At 39.1% G+C, this 15,402-nt stretch overlaps 1 protein-coding gene across 2 annotated transcripts in view; it reads left to right on the top strand.

The window, feature by feature from the left end:
• Positions 1–15,402, top strand: part of RELN (reelin) — a 510,603-nt gene that overhangs the window by 458,331 nt on the left and 36,870 nt on the right. For both annotated transcript variants that reach the window (XM_046020402.1, XM_046020401.1), the window contains exons 47-51: positions 4,653–4,793; positions 6,020–6,197; positions 8,030–8,223; positions 11,617–11,873; positions 14,693–14,847. In XM_046020402.1, coding sequence (XP_045876358.1) covers positions 4,653–4,793; positions 6,020–6,197; positions 8,030–8,223; positions 11,617–11,873; positions 14,693–14,847 — 925 coding nt within the window. The remainder of the gene's footprint in view (positions 1–4,652; positions 4,794–6,019; positions 6,198–8,029; positions 8,224–11,616; positions 11,874–14,692; positions 14,848–15,402) is intronic.

Here is a 15,402-nt window from a genome sequence, read left to right as displayed (position 1 = left end):
CCCCTTTATATAGTGAAGTTGTGACAAGGTTGGGACTAAGAGGTCCCAGAAATTCAACTTTCAGACCTTCATTTTTCAACTTGTATTCCAATTCATCCCCTTAGTGAAAGTGTCTCCTTTTCCTATAAAATAATATTGGATAGTATATTTACCCCTGTTTTATGGATACACAATTACTAGGTGCAGTTGTTCCCAAGAATATAAAATCACATTTGAGACAGGGCCCTAGAAGTCCTCTAAGTTAAACCCCTCATTACTTATGTGAAATTATTCACTGCGGACACAGGACTGACTAGTGCCAGAGTACAGATTAGCATCCCTAAATATCTATGCTCTTGGTGGCCAACTCTGGTTTTAGTACATTCTACACATGGTCTCCCACTGTTTCCTTTTCTGTGGAATGCCACAGAGTTGTACAAACTGAACATGTCATGGTTGGAAGTCCCCATAAAAGCTATCAACACCAACAATGCGTCTGGCTCTTAAATCTTCTCTACAATCTCTCTGTTAAGTGGCTGCCCAGACTGTGATTCAACACAACCAACATTCAGAAAGCCGCCCCCTACTAGGCAGTTCACACCACCTCTCAACTGCTGGGAGTTCTTCTCTCGCATTGACAGCCATCAGATCACTGCCCCCTCCAGCACTGACCCCCGGTTCCTGCCCACCTGCCCTGAAGACATCTCTTTTTGTTGTTGTTAATTTTTTTTTTATTTATTTATTTTCAGCGTAACGGTATTCATTGTTTTTGCACCACAGCCAGTGCTCCATGCAATACGTGCCCTCTCTATTACCCACCACCTGGTTCCCCAACCTCCCACCCCCTACCCCTTCAAAACCCTCAGGTTGTTTTTCAGAGTCCATAGTCTCTCATGGTTCATCTCCCCTTCCAATTTCCCTCAACTCCTTTCTCCTCTCCTTCTCCCCATGTCCTCCATATTCTTTGTTATGCTCCCCAAATAAGTGAAACCATATGATACTTGACTCTCTCTGCTTGACTTATTTTGCTCAGCATAATCTCCTCCAGTCCCATCCATGTTGCTACAAAAGTTGGGTATTCATCCTTTCTGATGGAGGCGTAATACTCCATCGTGTATATGGACCACATCTTCCTTATCCATTCATCCGTTGAAGGGCATCTTGGTTCTTGCCACAGTTTGGCGACCGTGGCCATTGCTGCAATAAACATTGGGGTACAGATGGCTCTTCTTTTTACTACATCTGTATCTTTGGGGTAAATACCCAGCAGTGCAATTGCAGGGTCATAGGGGAGCTCTATTTTTAATTTCTTGAGGAATCTCCACACTGTTCTCCAGAATGGCTGCACCAACTTGCATTCCCACCAACAGTGTAAGAGGGTTCCCCTTTCTCCACCACCTCTCCAACACACATTGTTTCCTGTCTTGCTAATTTGGCCATTCTAACTGGTGTAAGGTGGTATCTCAATGTGGTTTTAATTTGAATCTCCCTGATGGCTAGTGATGATGAGCATTTTTTCATGGGTCTGATAGCCATTTGTATGTCTTCATTGGAGAAGTGTCTGTTCATATCTTCTGCCCATTTTTTGATATGACTATCAGTTTTGTGTGTGTTGAGTTTGAGGAGTTCTTTATAGATCCTGGATATCAACCTTTTGTCTGTACTGTCATTTGCAAATATCTTCTCCCATTCTGTGGGTTGCCTTTTTGTTTTGTTGACTATTTCTTTTGCTGTGCAGAAGCTTTTGATCTTGATGAAGTCCCAAAAGTTCATTTTCACTTTTGTTTCCATGCCTTTGGAGACATATCTTGAAAGAAGTTGCTGTGGCTGATATCAAAGAGGTTACTGCCTATGTTTTCCTCTAGGATTCTGATGGATTCCTGTCTCACGTTGAGGTCTTTTATCCATTTCGAATTTATCTTTGTATATGGTGTAAGAGAATGGTCGAGTTTCATTCTTCTACATATAGCTGTCCAGTTTTCCCAGAAGATATCTCTTACTTGATTATTCCAGGCCATCTTTATTGCTGTCAACTTACTGTTCTTTCAAAAAATGTTTATGAAGTCCCATCTATAGGTGTCACCAACAATAAAAATGATAAACAAGAAGAATAATCCAAGAGAGGAAACTATACCAAAATAAACACTTTGAATAAAAAGTCATGAAGGCTTTGATGGAGTATCTAAAACATTAGGGGAACAAAGATTACCTGCCTACCCTTTATAAGAACTGGAGATACAGAACAATATTTCCTGAAGGGATAGAGATGTTTCCTGCCCTTCAGAAATTTATAGTCTGAAAGATAAAGAATATAAGTATTGACTTGTTATTAGAATCCAAGTAACCATGTGCTATGGAGATATGATATTCTACTATGTTATTTATAAAATGTTGCTGCATGTAAACAGGCATAACTATTAATGAATTTCATCATTAAGAAGTAACTGAACAGGAGTGCCTGGGTGGCTCAGTTGGTTAAGTGTCTGACTCTTGATTTTGACTCAGGTCATGGTCTCAGGGTCATGAGATCGAGCCCTGAGTCAGCTTCATCAAACAGAATCTGCTTGTCCCTCTCCCTCACGCTCTGGCCCTCCCCTTTCCCCACTGCCCACTCTGCTCAGCCCTGCATGTTCTCCCTCTAAAATAAATAAATCTTTTAAAAAAAATTAACTGAACAGCACAGCACAGCCTCAGAGGAGCCTCTTCCAACTGCTAACTGTGAGAATGGTGGCCCCTTGATACCAACTCCCTGCAACTTTTTTTTTTAAGATCTTAATTATTTATTTGAGAGAGAAAGTGCATGCATTCTAGCAGTGGTAGGAGCACAGGGGGAGAGAGAAAGAGAGGGAAGGAATCTCACACAGACTCTGAACTGAGCATAGAGCCCTAACATGGAACTGGATTTCACAACCCCAAGATCATGACCTGAACCAAAACCAAGAGTCAGATGCCCAACTGACAGAGCCACCCAGGTGCCCCTTAACTGCTTGCACCTATAGAGCACCTACTAAGTGCTAGGGATTGTGCAATGAGGGTATAATGTTGGAAAAAGGGGATTAACACTGTTCCCTTGTAACTTGCTCTTCTGAGGAGGAGGCAGACATTTAAGAAATACTTTTGCAAATAAATATACAATTATGATAAATACTATAAAAGGAAAAGAATGGTTTGCTCTGGAATAAATGTGATTTTTTAAAGGGACCCAAAAGAAAATTTCTCTGAGGACCTAAGACTGCCTCTGAGACTTGAGGGACACAGAAGGGGTAACCAGGCAGAGAGAGGAAGGAAATGTAGGCAGAAGATGGGAAAGAGTGTTGTGAGCTCTGCGAACTTGGAGAAGGAGCGGTGCTCCAGACTGAGTAGCCAGGATGGAGGGATGGAGGATGGGTCCAAGGAGGGGTTTGGGGTTGAAGTTAAATGCCACAGGAAGTGAGGGGAGGATGTTAGGTAGACTATGGGAGCGAGGAGCAAGAAGTATTATGGAGAAATCAGTGCATAGATGCTCAGTAAGCAAATATCAAACAGAACTATGTATTTTCAGAATAGAGATTTTAGTTCTGGTCTGTTTCTTTTCTAGTTTCTAAACTTAATGCATATGTTTTCAATTAGAAAATACACAACCCTTGCTGTTGTTTGGTCTTTGTCCTGCTCAAAACAAGTATCTCTCAGTCAAGTGATTAACAGTCTCATAATCCATGAAAGAGGGGTGACCGACTGGCTCAGTCAGTGGAGCATAAGACTCTTGATCTCGGGGTCATGAGTTCTAGCCCCATGTTAGGTGTGGAGATAACTTAAAAAAATAAAATCTTCAAAAATCCGTAAAATAAAACTTTGTTTTTTCTAATTATTTTGTCTACGGGCTTCTGAATGTTTACCATCCTTTGAGCCTTGAGCACTGTTTGGACTTACTGCCATCTAGTGTCTCTGAAAACATAAGTTTATTTGTGTTTCTGAACAAGACACTTCCCAAACCTGTGCAAAGGAGCAAATACTTTTCTGCTTTTGGAATGGGAGAATCTCTGTTTTGATTTTATTTATATTACATTTGAATTAATTTAAAATAAGTCTGGCCACATTACCCTGTTTTTTCTCCATCCAGTTATCTACAGTTTCATTGATCCCTCTGATTTTACACTCTTACTGTCTTCTTAAGACTTCCATTGTGAGAATTCCTCATGAATGCTATCAGAGGTGGGCTAGTATGCCCAGGAGCACATAGGAGTTGAAGTCAAGCTTTCCAAGTCAAATGCAGAGCAGCTGGGGTGGCTCAGGGACAGGCATCTTTCCCTAATTTGCAAATAAAACTTAGCAGCGGCCCTGGTGTCATTCCACAATGGTGCCCACCCAAAATTCAGGACTCGCCGTTTCCCTGAGGCTACTGGTTAGGATTAGCATGAGTTTCTGTTTTCGTCTGTTTTTACAAGTCTGGGAAAGATTCTTAACTACTATCTGTGAAGGTAATATATTCTCAAGCTATTACAGTTCAGTTTGGTCTAGTGTGGTTAGTCAGAGTTTTGCCTAGGCAATTACAATAACGAATGCTTTTCTCATAACATGAGTTAGAGACGTACCCTCATTTTCATTGCAGCTATCTGTACACTTGTTCAAATATACCAGACTACATTTTCTTTTCCACCACATCCTTCATTATAATTCTCTTGTTCTTTTTAAAGGTCCCAAGCCACTCGTTTCCGTTGGCATCAACCAGCCCCTTTTGACAAGCAGCAGACATGGGCCATAGATAACGTCTATATCGGGGACGGCTGTATAGATATGTGCAGTGGCCACGGAAGGTGCATCCACAGAAGCTGTGTGTAAGTCCATTGGGTTTTTCTCCTTCCATAGGAAGCTCCTGACTCTGGTTCCTGCTGGGAGATTTTTCCGAAACTGGATCTGTATTCACTCCAAAGCTGCCGTCAGTTGTATGGTTTCTTGAAATCTGATAACTGTAGAACTTATGGATATGGTATCTTCCTTCTTGCTCAGAGATTAGGAACTGAACAATAGCTATTTTGTCAAGCAAAAGGTGAATTAGCATCAACTGTATTTTATTTCCTTCTGGGTTTCTATGATACCCCAGAAAAGGATATTGGAAGAGGTTCAGGAGTTCAGTATATTCTGACCAAAAATAGTATGTCATAAGTATTTTTCTCACTTAGGCCTGAATGTATGTAATAGATCCGCATTACTTGTGGTTGAATTGGTATTCCCTGTGGTTTGCATAAGAAGGTTTTTAAATGCCTGCTCAATTTGACGTTAATGGATAGACCTAGTATTTTACTTCTCAAGCCTTAGCGTCTTTGGAAGGATCTAAATAAAGTGTGTGCGTGTGTGTGTGTTTGTGCGCGCGTGCATGTCTTATACACCACAGGCCTTTGTGCTTTATTTTCAAAGATTTTGCTGTTTGTTAGGGTAGTATGAATGAAGATGCTGATAGTTCATACCCCATTCTCCGCTAATCTCCACATGTCTGGGAGGTCTTTCTTTTGGATAATGATTCTAGCCTGTATCCAGAATGACCTCTGAGACCCCAGAGCCTCTGTCCTACGTTCACATTTCTTCCCACACTGAACACGAAGGTCAGTCCTTTGGTCAAAGATGGCAGATGCTACCCAAAGTACCCACCACCTTTTGGAACATGGCATCTTGGATTCCTAATTGACCCAAAGCCTCTTTAAAAATTTATTTGCATTTAACTTGCATTTAAATAAATTTAAAAATTTATTGGCAGCCACAATTTCTTATCGGCTTGCTAGAGCTGTGTCATGTAGAGACAGGGCTCTAGTAAATCCTCTGAAGTTGCTTCTTTCCCTGTAAGCCCAAGTCACAATTTTAGGAATGCCTAAAGACAGTTAATTCACAGATTATTTCTAACCTAAAACACTGTTCAGAAAAGCAGATGAACTCTGGAAAGCTCTGTGAAGATAAGTAAGGTTTCATCATCCCAGACTAGGAATAGCAGCTGTCTTCACTAGTTTGAGAACACAGTCGTGGAGGTTTTGTTTAATGTTGACTTTTCCTTTCTTTTCTCCATACCCAGCTGTGACGAGCAGTGGGGTGGCCTGTACTGTGATGAGCCCGAAATTTCCCTTCCAACCCAACTCAAAGACAACTTCAACAGGGCTCCATCCAGCCAGAATTGGTTGACTGTGAACGGAGGGAAACTCAGTACCGTGTGCGGCGCTGTGGCTTCAGGAATGGCTCTCCACTTCAGTGGGGTGAGCATTTGGCTACTGGTCATTTGTTTCTACATCCGCTGAGGTTCCCCCAAAAGAGTTGAGTCTCTTTTAAAGCTTAATTGGCAAATCAAGATGCAGAATTAGACACGCTAAACGCCCAACCCTGATGTGAACTTGAAACGTTACACAAATCAGAAAATACTAATTATTTCCAACATGTTTCCCATTGCAACTCAGTCAAGACCATTTAATTATGCAAGGTAGTGTCGGCACAAGGCATATGTAAGCACACATTAAAAAGGACAAGTGACTTTTCATCCTGGGAGAGAGTGCTTGCACAACGTGCGAGGGTCTTCCATCCGGATGATGCTCTAATTGAAAACTCTTGAGCTTGCAATAGATTTGGGATTTAAGGAGCCAGGAATTGGGAAAATGAGCTTCGGTGTTTCCTGAATCTATTAACAACAGTTAATTCTTCCTTTTTTTTTTTTAAAGATTTTATTTATTTGTTTGACAAAGAGAGATCACAAATAGGCAGAGAGGCAGGCAGAGACAGAGAGGGGGAAGCAGGCTTCCTGCTGAGCAGAGAGCCCGATGTGGGGCTCAATCCCAGGACCCTGACATCACGACCCGAGCTGAAGGCAGAGGCTTAACCCACTGAGCCACCCAGGCGCCCGCAGTTAATTCTTTCTATAAATTATCAAAGAAAGAATAACTGTCAGTAATGGCTAGACATTTTTATTTATAGCAAATTATTTTGCAAATGACAACAGCAATGTTAGAAAATTTCTTTGATGGGGCTCCTAGGTGACTCAGTCAGTTAAGCGTCTTCCTTCAGCTCAGGTCATGATCCCAGAGTCCTGAGACTGAGCCCCATGTCGAGCTCTCTGCTCAGCGGGGTGTCTGCTTCTCCCTTTCCTTCTGCTTCTCTCTCTCTTTCTCATAAATAAATAAAACCTTAAAAAAAAAAGAAAAAATTTTCTTTGAGAAATTTTATGGTCCTTCTAATTGCTGCTGAAGATAAAGTGTTTAAAAATAGAATTTCTTCAGTATCATCAATAAGTACCCTTCATAAGCAATTTTGTTTTCAAAAATTACAAATTCATTGTCTGGCCTTTATTTTCCTAACATTCCCTAGCTTGGAATTTGCTTTTGTAAATAAAGTGTATTATTTATATTCAGTGTTTTAGCTGACAGTAACAATACAAGATTTCTATAATCCTTAACACTAAAAATGCACGTTTACAATACTCTTCCTAGTGTAGGCAGAACTCCAAGAGGCCTAGTTTTCTGCATGTGTTCAACTAAGAAATATTGGCCTATCTACACTAATAAATTAATATAGATGACACTAAAATCAGCTATGAAAGTTTAAATAAAAATCAGTATAACTATTATCTGTAATTAACAATTAAATTGTATGAAATCTTTAGAGGTAGTCATTTTAAAATTTCATATTAAAATAGTTATCTCAACATGCTATTTTATTAATAGTTATTACCTTTTAAAAAATCTAAAAATGCCTGTGAGTAACTGGAAATAGTTTAACAAAACAGAATAGTTACTTTAATTTCAGCTCTCAGTTTGCTTATAAAAAAAAAAGAGAATCTCCTTAGAATACATCATCCTTTGTAAGTAAGTTCTAATAATGAAATTTCAAAGTTTAGCAGATATTTGCTGAGTACCTGCCGTGTGCTAGAGGCCAGGCTGGGATCTTGGATAAGGGAGGGACGATGCAAACATCAGTATTACAATACCATGAGACTTGTATAACAAAAGAAATACAAAATGATGGAAGCCAGAGAAAACCTTTAACCTGCATTTACGATTCTTTATCACTGTTTTTGTTGGATTCTGCTTTTCTCCCTTAGGGTTGCAGTCGACTGCTAGTCACTGTGGATCTGAACCTCACTAATGCTGAGTTTATCCAATTTTACTTCATGTACGGATGCCTGATTACACCGAACAACCGTAACCAAGGTGTTCTCCTGGAATATTCTGTCAATGGGGGCATTACCTGGAACCTGTTGATGGAAATTTTCTATGATCAATACAGTAAACCTGGGTTTGTATTCTGTTTTATCTTTAATAATGAGTATGTCGAGCAAAGAGGCTTGATGAGGTCTGCCAGCTTTCGTCGTGGGGACTGTGGGCAAACCGGAACCATACCCATTGGTAGAGATGCTTCTGAGACTGCCATAAAGAAAAGGCTTCTGAGCTGAGTGAGCAGCTGGTTTGGGTTTTTATTTTAAGAACAACTAATTTTTTAATTCTAGAATAAGATAAAATATGTCATCACAATGCCAGTCATGAATAGACCCAGGGCAAAAACTCATGTGAATTAATGAATATATGGTAATTAATTTCAGTGACATTCGGGAAAATAGAAACAGGAAAACAATATATTCATTCATTCATTTATATAGTGTTCACTTCTTTTTAGAGAATTGAGGACTTGGAAATAAACAGAATAAAATGTAAATATCTTTAAGAAGCACAGAGTCTATTTTTTAAGTATTTATTTGAAAACCCTCACAATGGGTTTAATAAACACAATGTATGAGTCATTTAAAATATATATATTCTCAAAGGGCAAAAAGCAATCAATGTGACCAATGATAAAAGTTAAAAAAAGGTTTTAAAAAGTAAAATAGCTTATTTATTAATTAAAGTGGAAGAAGGAGAAGAGAGAAGAGGGTAAGAGAGAAAGAAGAAGTTTGGAGGAAAGGAGAGAGCAGAGCAGAGGGGAAAGGAGGGATGAAAATAGCCCAACCAAGAAACATACAATAATTAAAAGCACCAGAAAGGAAGACAAAACATAGATAATCCCTCAGTGCATGGCAAACCAGGTGCAGGCTAAAAAGTAGGTAAAGCAAAAACAATGAAAGAATCTTATAAATGTTCATTTAAACTTAATGTATCCATTAAGAAGTTGTTGTGGATGGCAGAAAACTCCAAGTAACTTAAACAAAAGGGTTTTTTTTTTCTCTCTTACATAAATTAAATCCAGAAGAAAGTAACCCAGGACTGCTACAGTGGCTCCACAAGCATCAGAGACCCAGGTTCCTTCCACCTATTACTTTTGCCACGTTCGACACATGACCTCTATATCTCATGGTCCAAAAGGGCAACTCCAGCTCCTCCACATTCCCTCCTGCAGAAGGGAGGATGGGCGGGAGGGGCGTGCTCACTCTCTTCAAGGACACTTCCTACCAGTTGCCTCTATTTCCATTCACATTCCGTTAACCAGAATTCAGTCATGGAAACACATCTAGATGCAAGGGAGTCTGGAACATACCGTCTTTATTCTGGGTGACTGTTCACCTCGCGAAGAAGATAGGCTCCTATTATGAAGGAAGAAGAGGGAAGTGGCAATTGAGGAAATGCCAGCCACAAGCAAATCTTTTTAAATCCTGCACCTGCATTAAATTTGGACACCAATAAAGGAATCCAGAGAAGGTTAGAGGAACACAGTGTAATAGTGCAAAAAACATGATCATCTATTAGTAGAAGACGATAGATAAGCCCAGTAAACCACTTCCTTAGTCTTTATGGAAAAAGTTATAAAGACTCAGGTATGAGTTCTTGAACATTTGGCATAATATACAGAGAAGAGGAAGTTAAGTTAGGATATAATCATAACTGTCTAATCCACTTTCGTTCTCTCAGGGAGAAACAAATTGACCAAATTAGGAACAGTTGGTCATAATTTATTTAAACTTCCAACAGCCTTAGTTAGATAAATTTCCATTCCAAAAGTTTGTAAAATGTGGTCAAGGATTTATCAGAGAAGGGAAACTAATTTAGAAATTGGAAAGAGAAAAAAAGTTAAAGATCATTGCTCTGGGTAAAGAAGTCTGATTGTATGCCCCTCCAGGAGCAGATAGATTTCTGATATTATTTGATACACTTTAAAATGTTCAACATGCCAAATCAATGCAGATAAGTTCTAGAAAGATCTTACAAGTGAGCATAAAAAAAGGGGGCAAGGAGAGGTGCAGATGAACTTCAAAACTGAAATGCATGGGGAAATAAACTTTGGGAAAGACTATTTACCTAGGCATTGATGGTCTCCAGAGTGACAGTAACTATACAGGTAAGGGTCTAGGATTCACAGTCTGTACTTTCCATGTGTACCCTTTAGTACACAAAATGCATCTTGGTATTGGAATACACAAAATGATGGACATAGTTCAATTTAAAATTCAAGTACTGAAAATCTAACCAAAAGCATCCTTGATTTGAATGGGTCTCATTTGGTCCCCATCTGGAATATGGCCTACTCTTCTGATCTCTGTACCTCAAGAAAGACATAAGAGAAAAGAGGAAGGAAAAATAAAATCAACAAGGAGATACTGTGTAAATAAAACTAAAATAGTGAACGCTCTTCAGTGTGAAAAACAAAAACTAAAGGGGCCACCACGAACTTCCTCAACTTAAGGGTTCTTCACAGGATGAATTTGGGCTTACTGGCTAGGTCTTGGAACACTAACACTAAGAGGCTAGCCTTCAAAAGTAAAGGAAAGTAGATTAGATAGATTTAAAAAATGGGAATTTATGCAAAGGAGGTTAAACAACAGGAAGTTATTTTCCCCAGCCAACTTCATGGCTGTGAATACAAGTTCAAAAGGGTTTGATACCTTCTTGAGCTTTAAATGCATAATTGCGATAAAGGGGTATTTTAGACCACATGTCTAGCTGGTTATGATTCATATTGGAGCATGGAGTCAGATTTGTCTATGTCTGTTCTTCGTGACTGGGTTGGGGACAGCATGCTGGGCTCTTTTCTTAGCCCATGGTTCTTACTCAGCATATTTAGTATAGTGTTTTCAATAAAACATAAAGACAAAGTCAATGTCAAACTACAGGCAACTGGTAAAATAATTACAAAAACCTGGCACCCTCAAGCTGAGAGCCCAGATGTCCTGCCACAATCCAATGTCTAAATTCTAAGCAAATTGCTGCTACTCATGGAAGTAAAATGAAATTGAGGTGCCAGGGGAAGAAAGAGATGAAACCAATCTGTAGGAGAGAGAAAAAAAAAAGTTAGTCTTGGCTTATATCTACCAAAGTGCATATCCCTAGGCCTACAGATCTGGAGATGCCCTGGGCAAGCAGAAAATTGTGAAGTCCCTTTAAGGCCCGCCAGGGACAGTTAGAATAAGTAGGTAGTTCCACAATTCTTGAATTTGTTCACATTCTGTTTCCCCAATTTAGGGACTCCTGAACCTTCATAAACTCAAGCCAGTTTATCATGGTTTTTAAAAATTAAAAATTTTACATTTTAAACTAAAATAAAATTTTTAATTTTTAAATTAAATTTAAAATTTTTTAAATTTTATCTCATGCCCTCCCCCACCCACCACGTGACTTGTAACATCTTATCTCTTGTTGTAAGTCTTTGACTCACGATACGTTGACATGATCCCCCACCCCCACCCCCATCATTTTCTCACAGATTTGTGAATATCCTTCTCCCTCCTGATGCCAAAGAGATTGCTACTCGTTTCCGCTGGTGGCAGCCAAGACACGATGGCCTGGATCAGAATGATTGGGCCATCGACAATGTCCTCATCTCAGGCTCTGCCGACCAGAGGACCGTCATGCTGGACACTTTCAGCAGCGCCCCCGTGCCCCAGCACGAGCGCTCCCCTGCAGACGCTGGCCCTGTTGGGAGAATTGCCTTCGACATGTTTATGGAGGATAAAACTGCAGGTACATTTTTCCCTAATGCTAAATACAAATCCAGTAGAAATGTAGTGTAGATTTGGGTCTTTTCAAAAAAGTAGAATGTGGTGCCTCTTACAGGTTCTCAAATGGTATAGAAACCGTGAAAATGCTTTCACCCTTTTGTTTCTCTCAAACGTCCTGGTTTATGTTGTAACTACATCTTTTCTTTCATTCAAGCAGCAAGAATGTTTTAATAAATAGCATTCTATAATAATCCCTTTTCTTTCTTTAAGAGAGTCTTCATTTCTGTGCTTCCTATATTTTCTCCTTTAGGTAGAAAGCCAACATTTCCTGGTCATTTGTTTTAATACCCAAAGACAAGTGTCTTGTTTTGCTACATGTCAGGTGCCTTTGGGATGGCATTTCATGTTTACAAGAGTGTCTAAAGGTCTTGCTGGTTACTCTTCATTCTCTCTAGAAGTAGAGCAGTAATCCTGCTGAACCAGCAAAGATCTTTACATGCTATGATCATTTCTAATGTCTTGTCTTTGTTCCACTTAACTGAAAATCTGGTCTCTTTTTTTAAAGTGGTGTCTTATGTCAAGTTTGTGGCTTTGTCATGCCACGTCCTTGGTTATACTACATAAAACATGGTATCCTCAGGCAAAGCAGTGATGTTGAATTATACAGCTCCTACCAATACTGCAAGTGTTATCTGAAAGAGTTATTTGGAAATCGTTCTCTGAAGAAGGTTATTAAGAAGATTGACTTACACAGACCTGGTTCAGGACCTGGCTAAATTATTAATTTATTTTTTCCCTGTGTAAAGATTTATGTAAGTGAGTGTCTGGTCAGAGAATAACTGAAGCACTGCCTCTGTGTGAATACAAGCAAATACAGTTTATTTTTTCAAGTACCTAAAATAGGGGGTTTTACTTTAGGTTTGACTGGTGGTGTACAATTGGAGAATTGCAACACTGGTTTTCTAGACACTGTGATATCTCCTTACAGAAGTAGTTTCTGATATTTCAGAAGGGATTGATGAGGGAGTTGATTAATGAAACCTGCTTTCATCAGGATTCCGAGTTCTAGCATAAAACGTGTGCCCCGGAATAAACGGGTGCAGAGTATTCTCAGTGGAATTCAAGTTTCTGTGCACCTTGAATCCTGAGTACTAGATGCAGGATTAAATCTAGCTCCAAATCCCATGAATCAGGATGGGATATGGAATGAAAATTAGCAGGTAATGGCAATAGCATTGTGTTAGCCATCTGAACCCAGACATAAACTGCTTGTTCTATAACACTGGTTAACGCTCAGCTGAACTCCAAAGGATACAACACAGGTGAAGGCTGAGTTTCGGTGACATTTTTGGTCTCTCCTCTGACTTCTCTGATGCCATACGACTCTGTGACTCACACAGTGGCCCCAAGCCTCCGATTATACCAGTTCATCGCCATTGTAAATGCTAGAGCTAACCAGGAAACTTTCAGAGGAAGAGACCTATAAAATCAGAGTATATCGTGAATTAGATGCAACTTATGGATATGTTCCATTCCTAAACTTTCTGGAATAAAATCATAATGTTAAAGACACCTGTCTCAGAAAAGAAAGGACATTGTGGGCGATGTGTGTGTGTGTGTGTGTAGATGTGTACTAGTGTGTGATTGAGAAATAGGAGGAGAGACGATAGGACATACTCTGCACTAATCAGGTCATAGTCTTGTTGCCTACATTTTCCTTTGACTCTTACAAGCCTGTTTTTAGTCACTTAGTTGAGGTATAATTGACATACAAAAAGCTGTTGATATTAATGTATACAACCTGATGAGTTTGGAGATAAGTATACACCCAAGAGACCATCACCACAATCAAGGTCATAAATTGATCAATCACCTCCTAAAGCTTCTTCACACAGTCACACCCCCCACCTTTTTTTAACCATTTTAGTAAATTTTTTTAAAATATACAATACAGTACTGGTAACTAACTATAAGCCCTCTGTCGCACAGTAGATCTCCGGAACTTATTGCCCTGTATTCCTGAAACTTTACGTATGCCCTTTGACTGACATTTCTTCCTCTCCTCAACCCCTAGTAACTGCTCTTCTACTCTCTGGTTCTAAGAGTTTGAATATTATAATTTGTTTAATTATGCAGATGACACTAAGAGTATTTCAGTAGAAACAGCTAACTTACTTCCCTATCATATTACTAACAACTCTTTGTCCTTTAAATCCTCCCTACAAGTTAAATATCTATCAGAAAAGAATTTGGGGGTGCCTGGGCGGCTCAGTGGGTTGGGCCTCTTCCTTCGGCTCAGTAATGATCCCAGGGTCCTGGGATGGGTCGGGCTCTCTACTCAGCAGGGAGCCTGCTTCCCCCCACCCCCCGCCTTCTGCCTGCCTCTCTGCCTACTTGTGATCTCTCTCTCTGTCAAATAGATAAATAAAATCTTTAAAAAAAAAAAAGAATTTATATAGGGATACCTTGTGGGCTCAGTAGGAGAGCATGTGATTCTTGATCTTGGAGTCATAAGCTCGAGCCCCACACTGGGTGTATAGATTACCAAAAATTAAGTAAATAAAATTGGTATACATGTCCTTTTGCTTTTCATTTATAACACATACAATACACTTTTTTCCTAAATGTAGACATCAATATTGGATAGTAGGTATATCTCAACCTCCTGGTATCCATGTTCCTAAAATGGTATGTTTATATTAGTGTTTTGCCTGTGGGTTGTATGTAATGTAAGAGATATTTCTACTGAAAATAATCTTGCATAGAGTGAAAATTGGCCTCAAGTAATTTTGCTATAAATTTGTCATAAAATAAAACAAATAAAATTTTTGTTCATTTAAGTGAATGAGCATTGGCTATTCCATGATGATTGCACGGTAGAAAGATTCTGTGACTCGCCTGATGGTGTCATGATTTGCGGCAGCCATGATGGAAGAGAAGTGTATGCAGTGACCCATGACCTGACTCCCACAGAAGGCTGGATCATGCAGTTCAAGGTGAAAATATTATAGTTACATAAATAACCATCCACTAGCAATATAAAAATGAAAAAACAATTTGTAGAGATAAAGATCATACATTTCACTGACTTAATCTCTACTTTGAAAAATAAAATGTTATGTTTCAGTAATGTCCATCTCAACTATATTTAACTTAATGATTTAAAGTGATTAAGATGATTTTACTTCTGAACTATGCCAAGATAAAATTCTCATAAATGTGTTTCTCCTCAGGATTAAATACTGATAGAGCAAAATAGTGACAGTAAAAATGTAGGATATTGATTCCAGTTCCCATAATCATTATCTGAGTTAGCCAGTTTCTTCCTTTAAGAGAAGCTTAAAGCTGTTATGGTTATAATAACCCTTTTTTTTTTTTACAAGAGCATTTTAATGTTTCTAGAGAAAGAAAATTCTAGAAAACAAAGGCATGATTAGCATTAATGCTAACATCAGTTTTGGCCAAGATTTTATGTCAGCCAATTTGTTTTATGTCAACCAATTATTATCTGTCTCACTCCACCGTATTAACAACAAAGGTTGCAGTATATC

This window comes from Meles meles, chromosome 10 (genome assembly GCF_922984935.1).
Source record: "Meles meles chromosome 10, mMelMel3.1 paternal haplotype, whole genome shotgun sequence".
Classification (NCBI taxonomy): domain Eukaryota; kingdom Metazoa; phylum Chordata; class Mammalia; order Carnivora; family Mustelidae; genus Meles; species Meles meles.
This window is presented reverse-complemented; position numbering and strand designations above follow the sequence as displayed.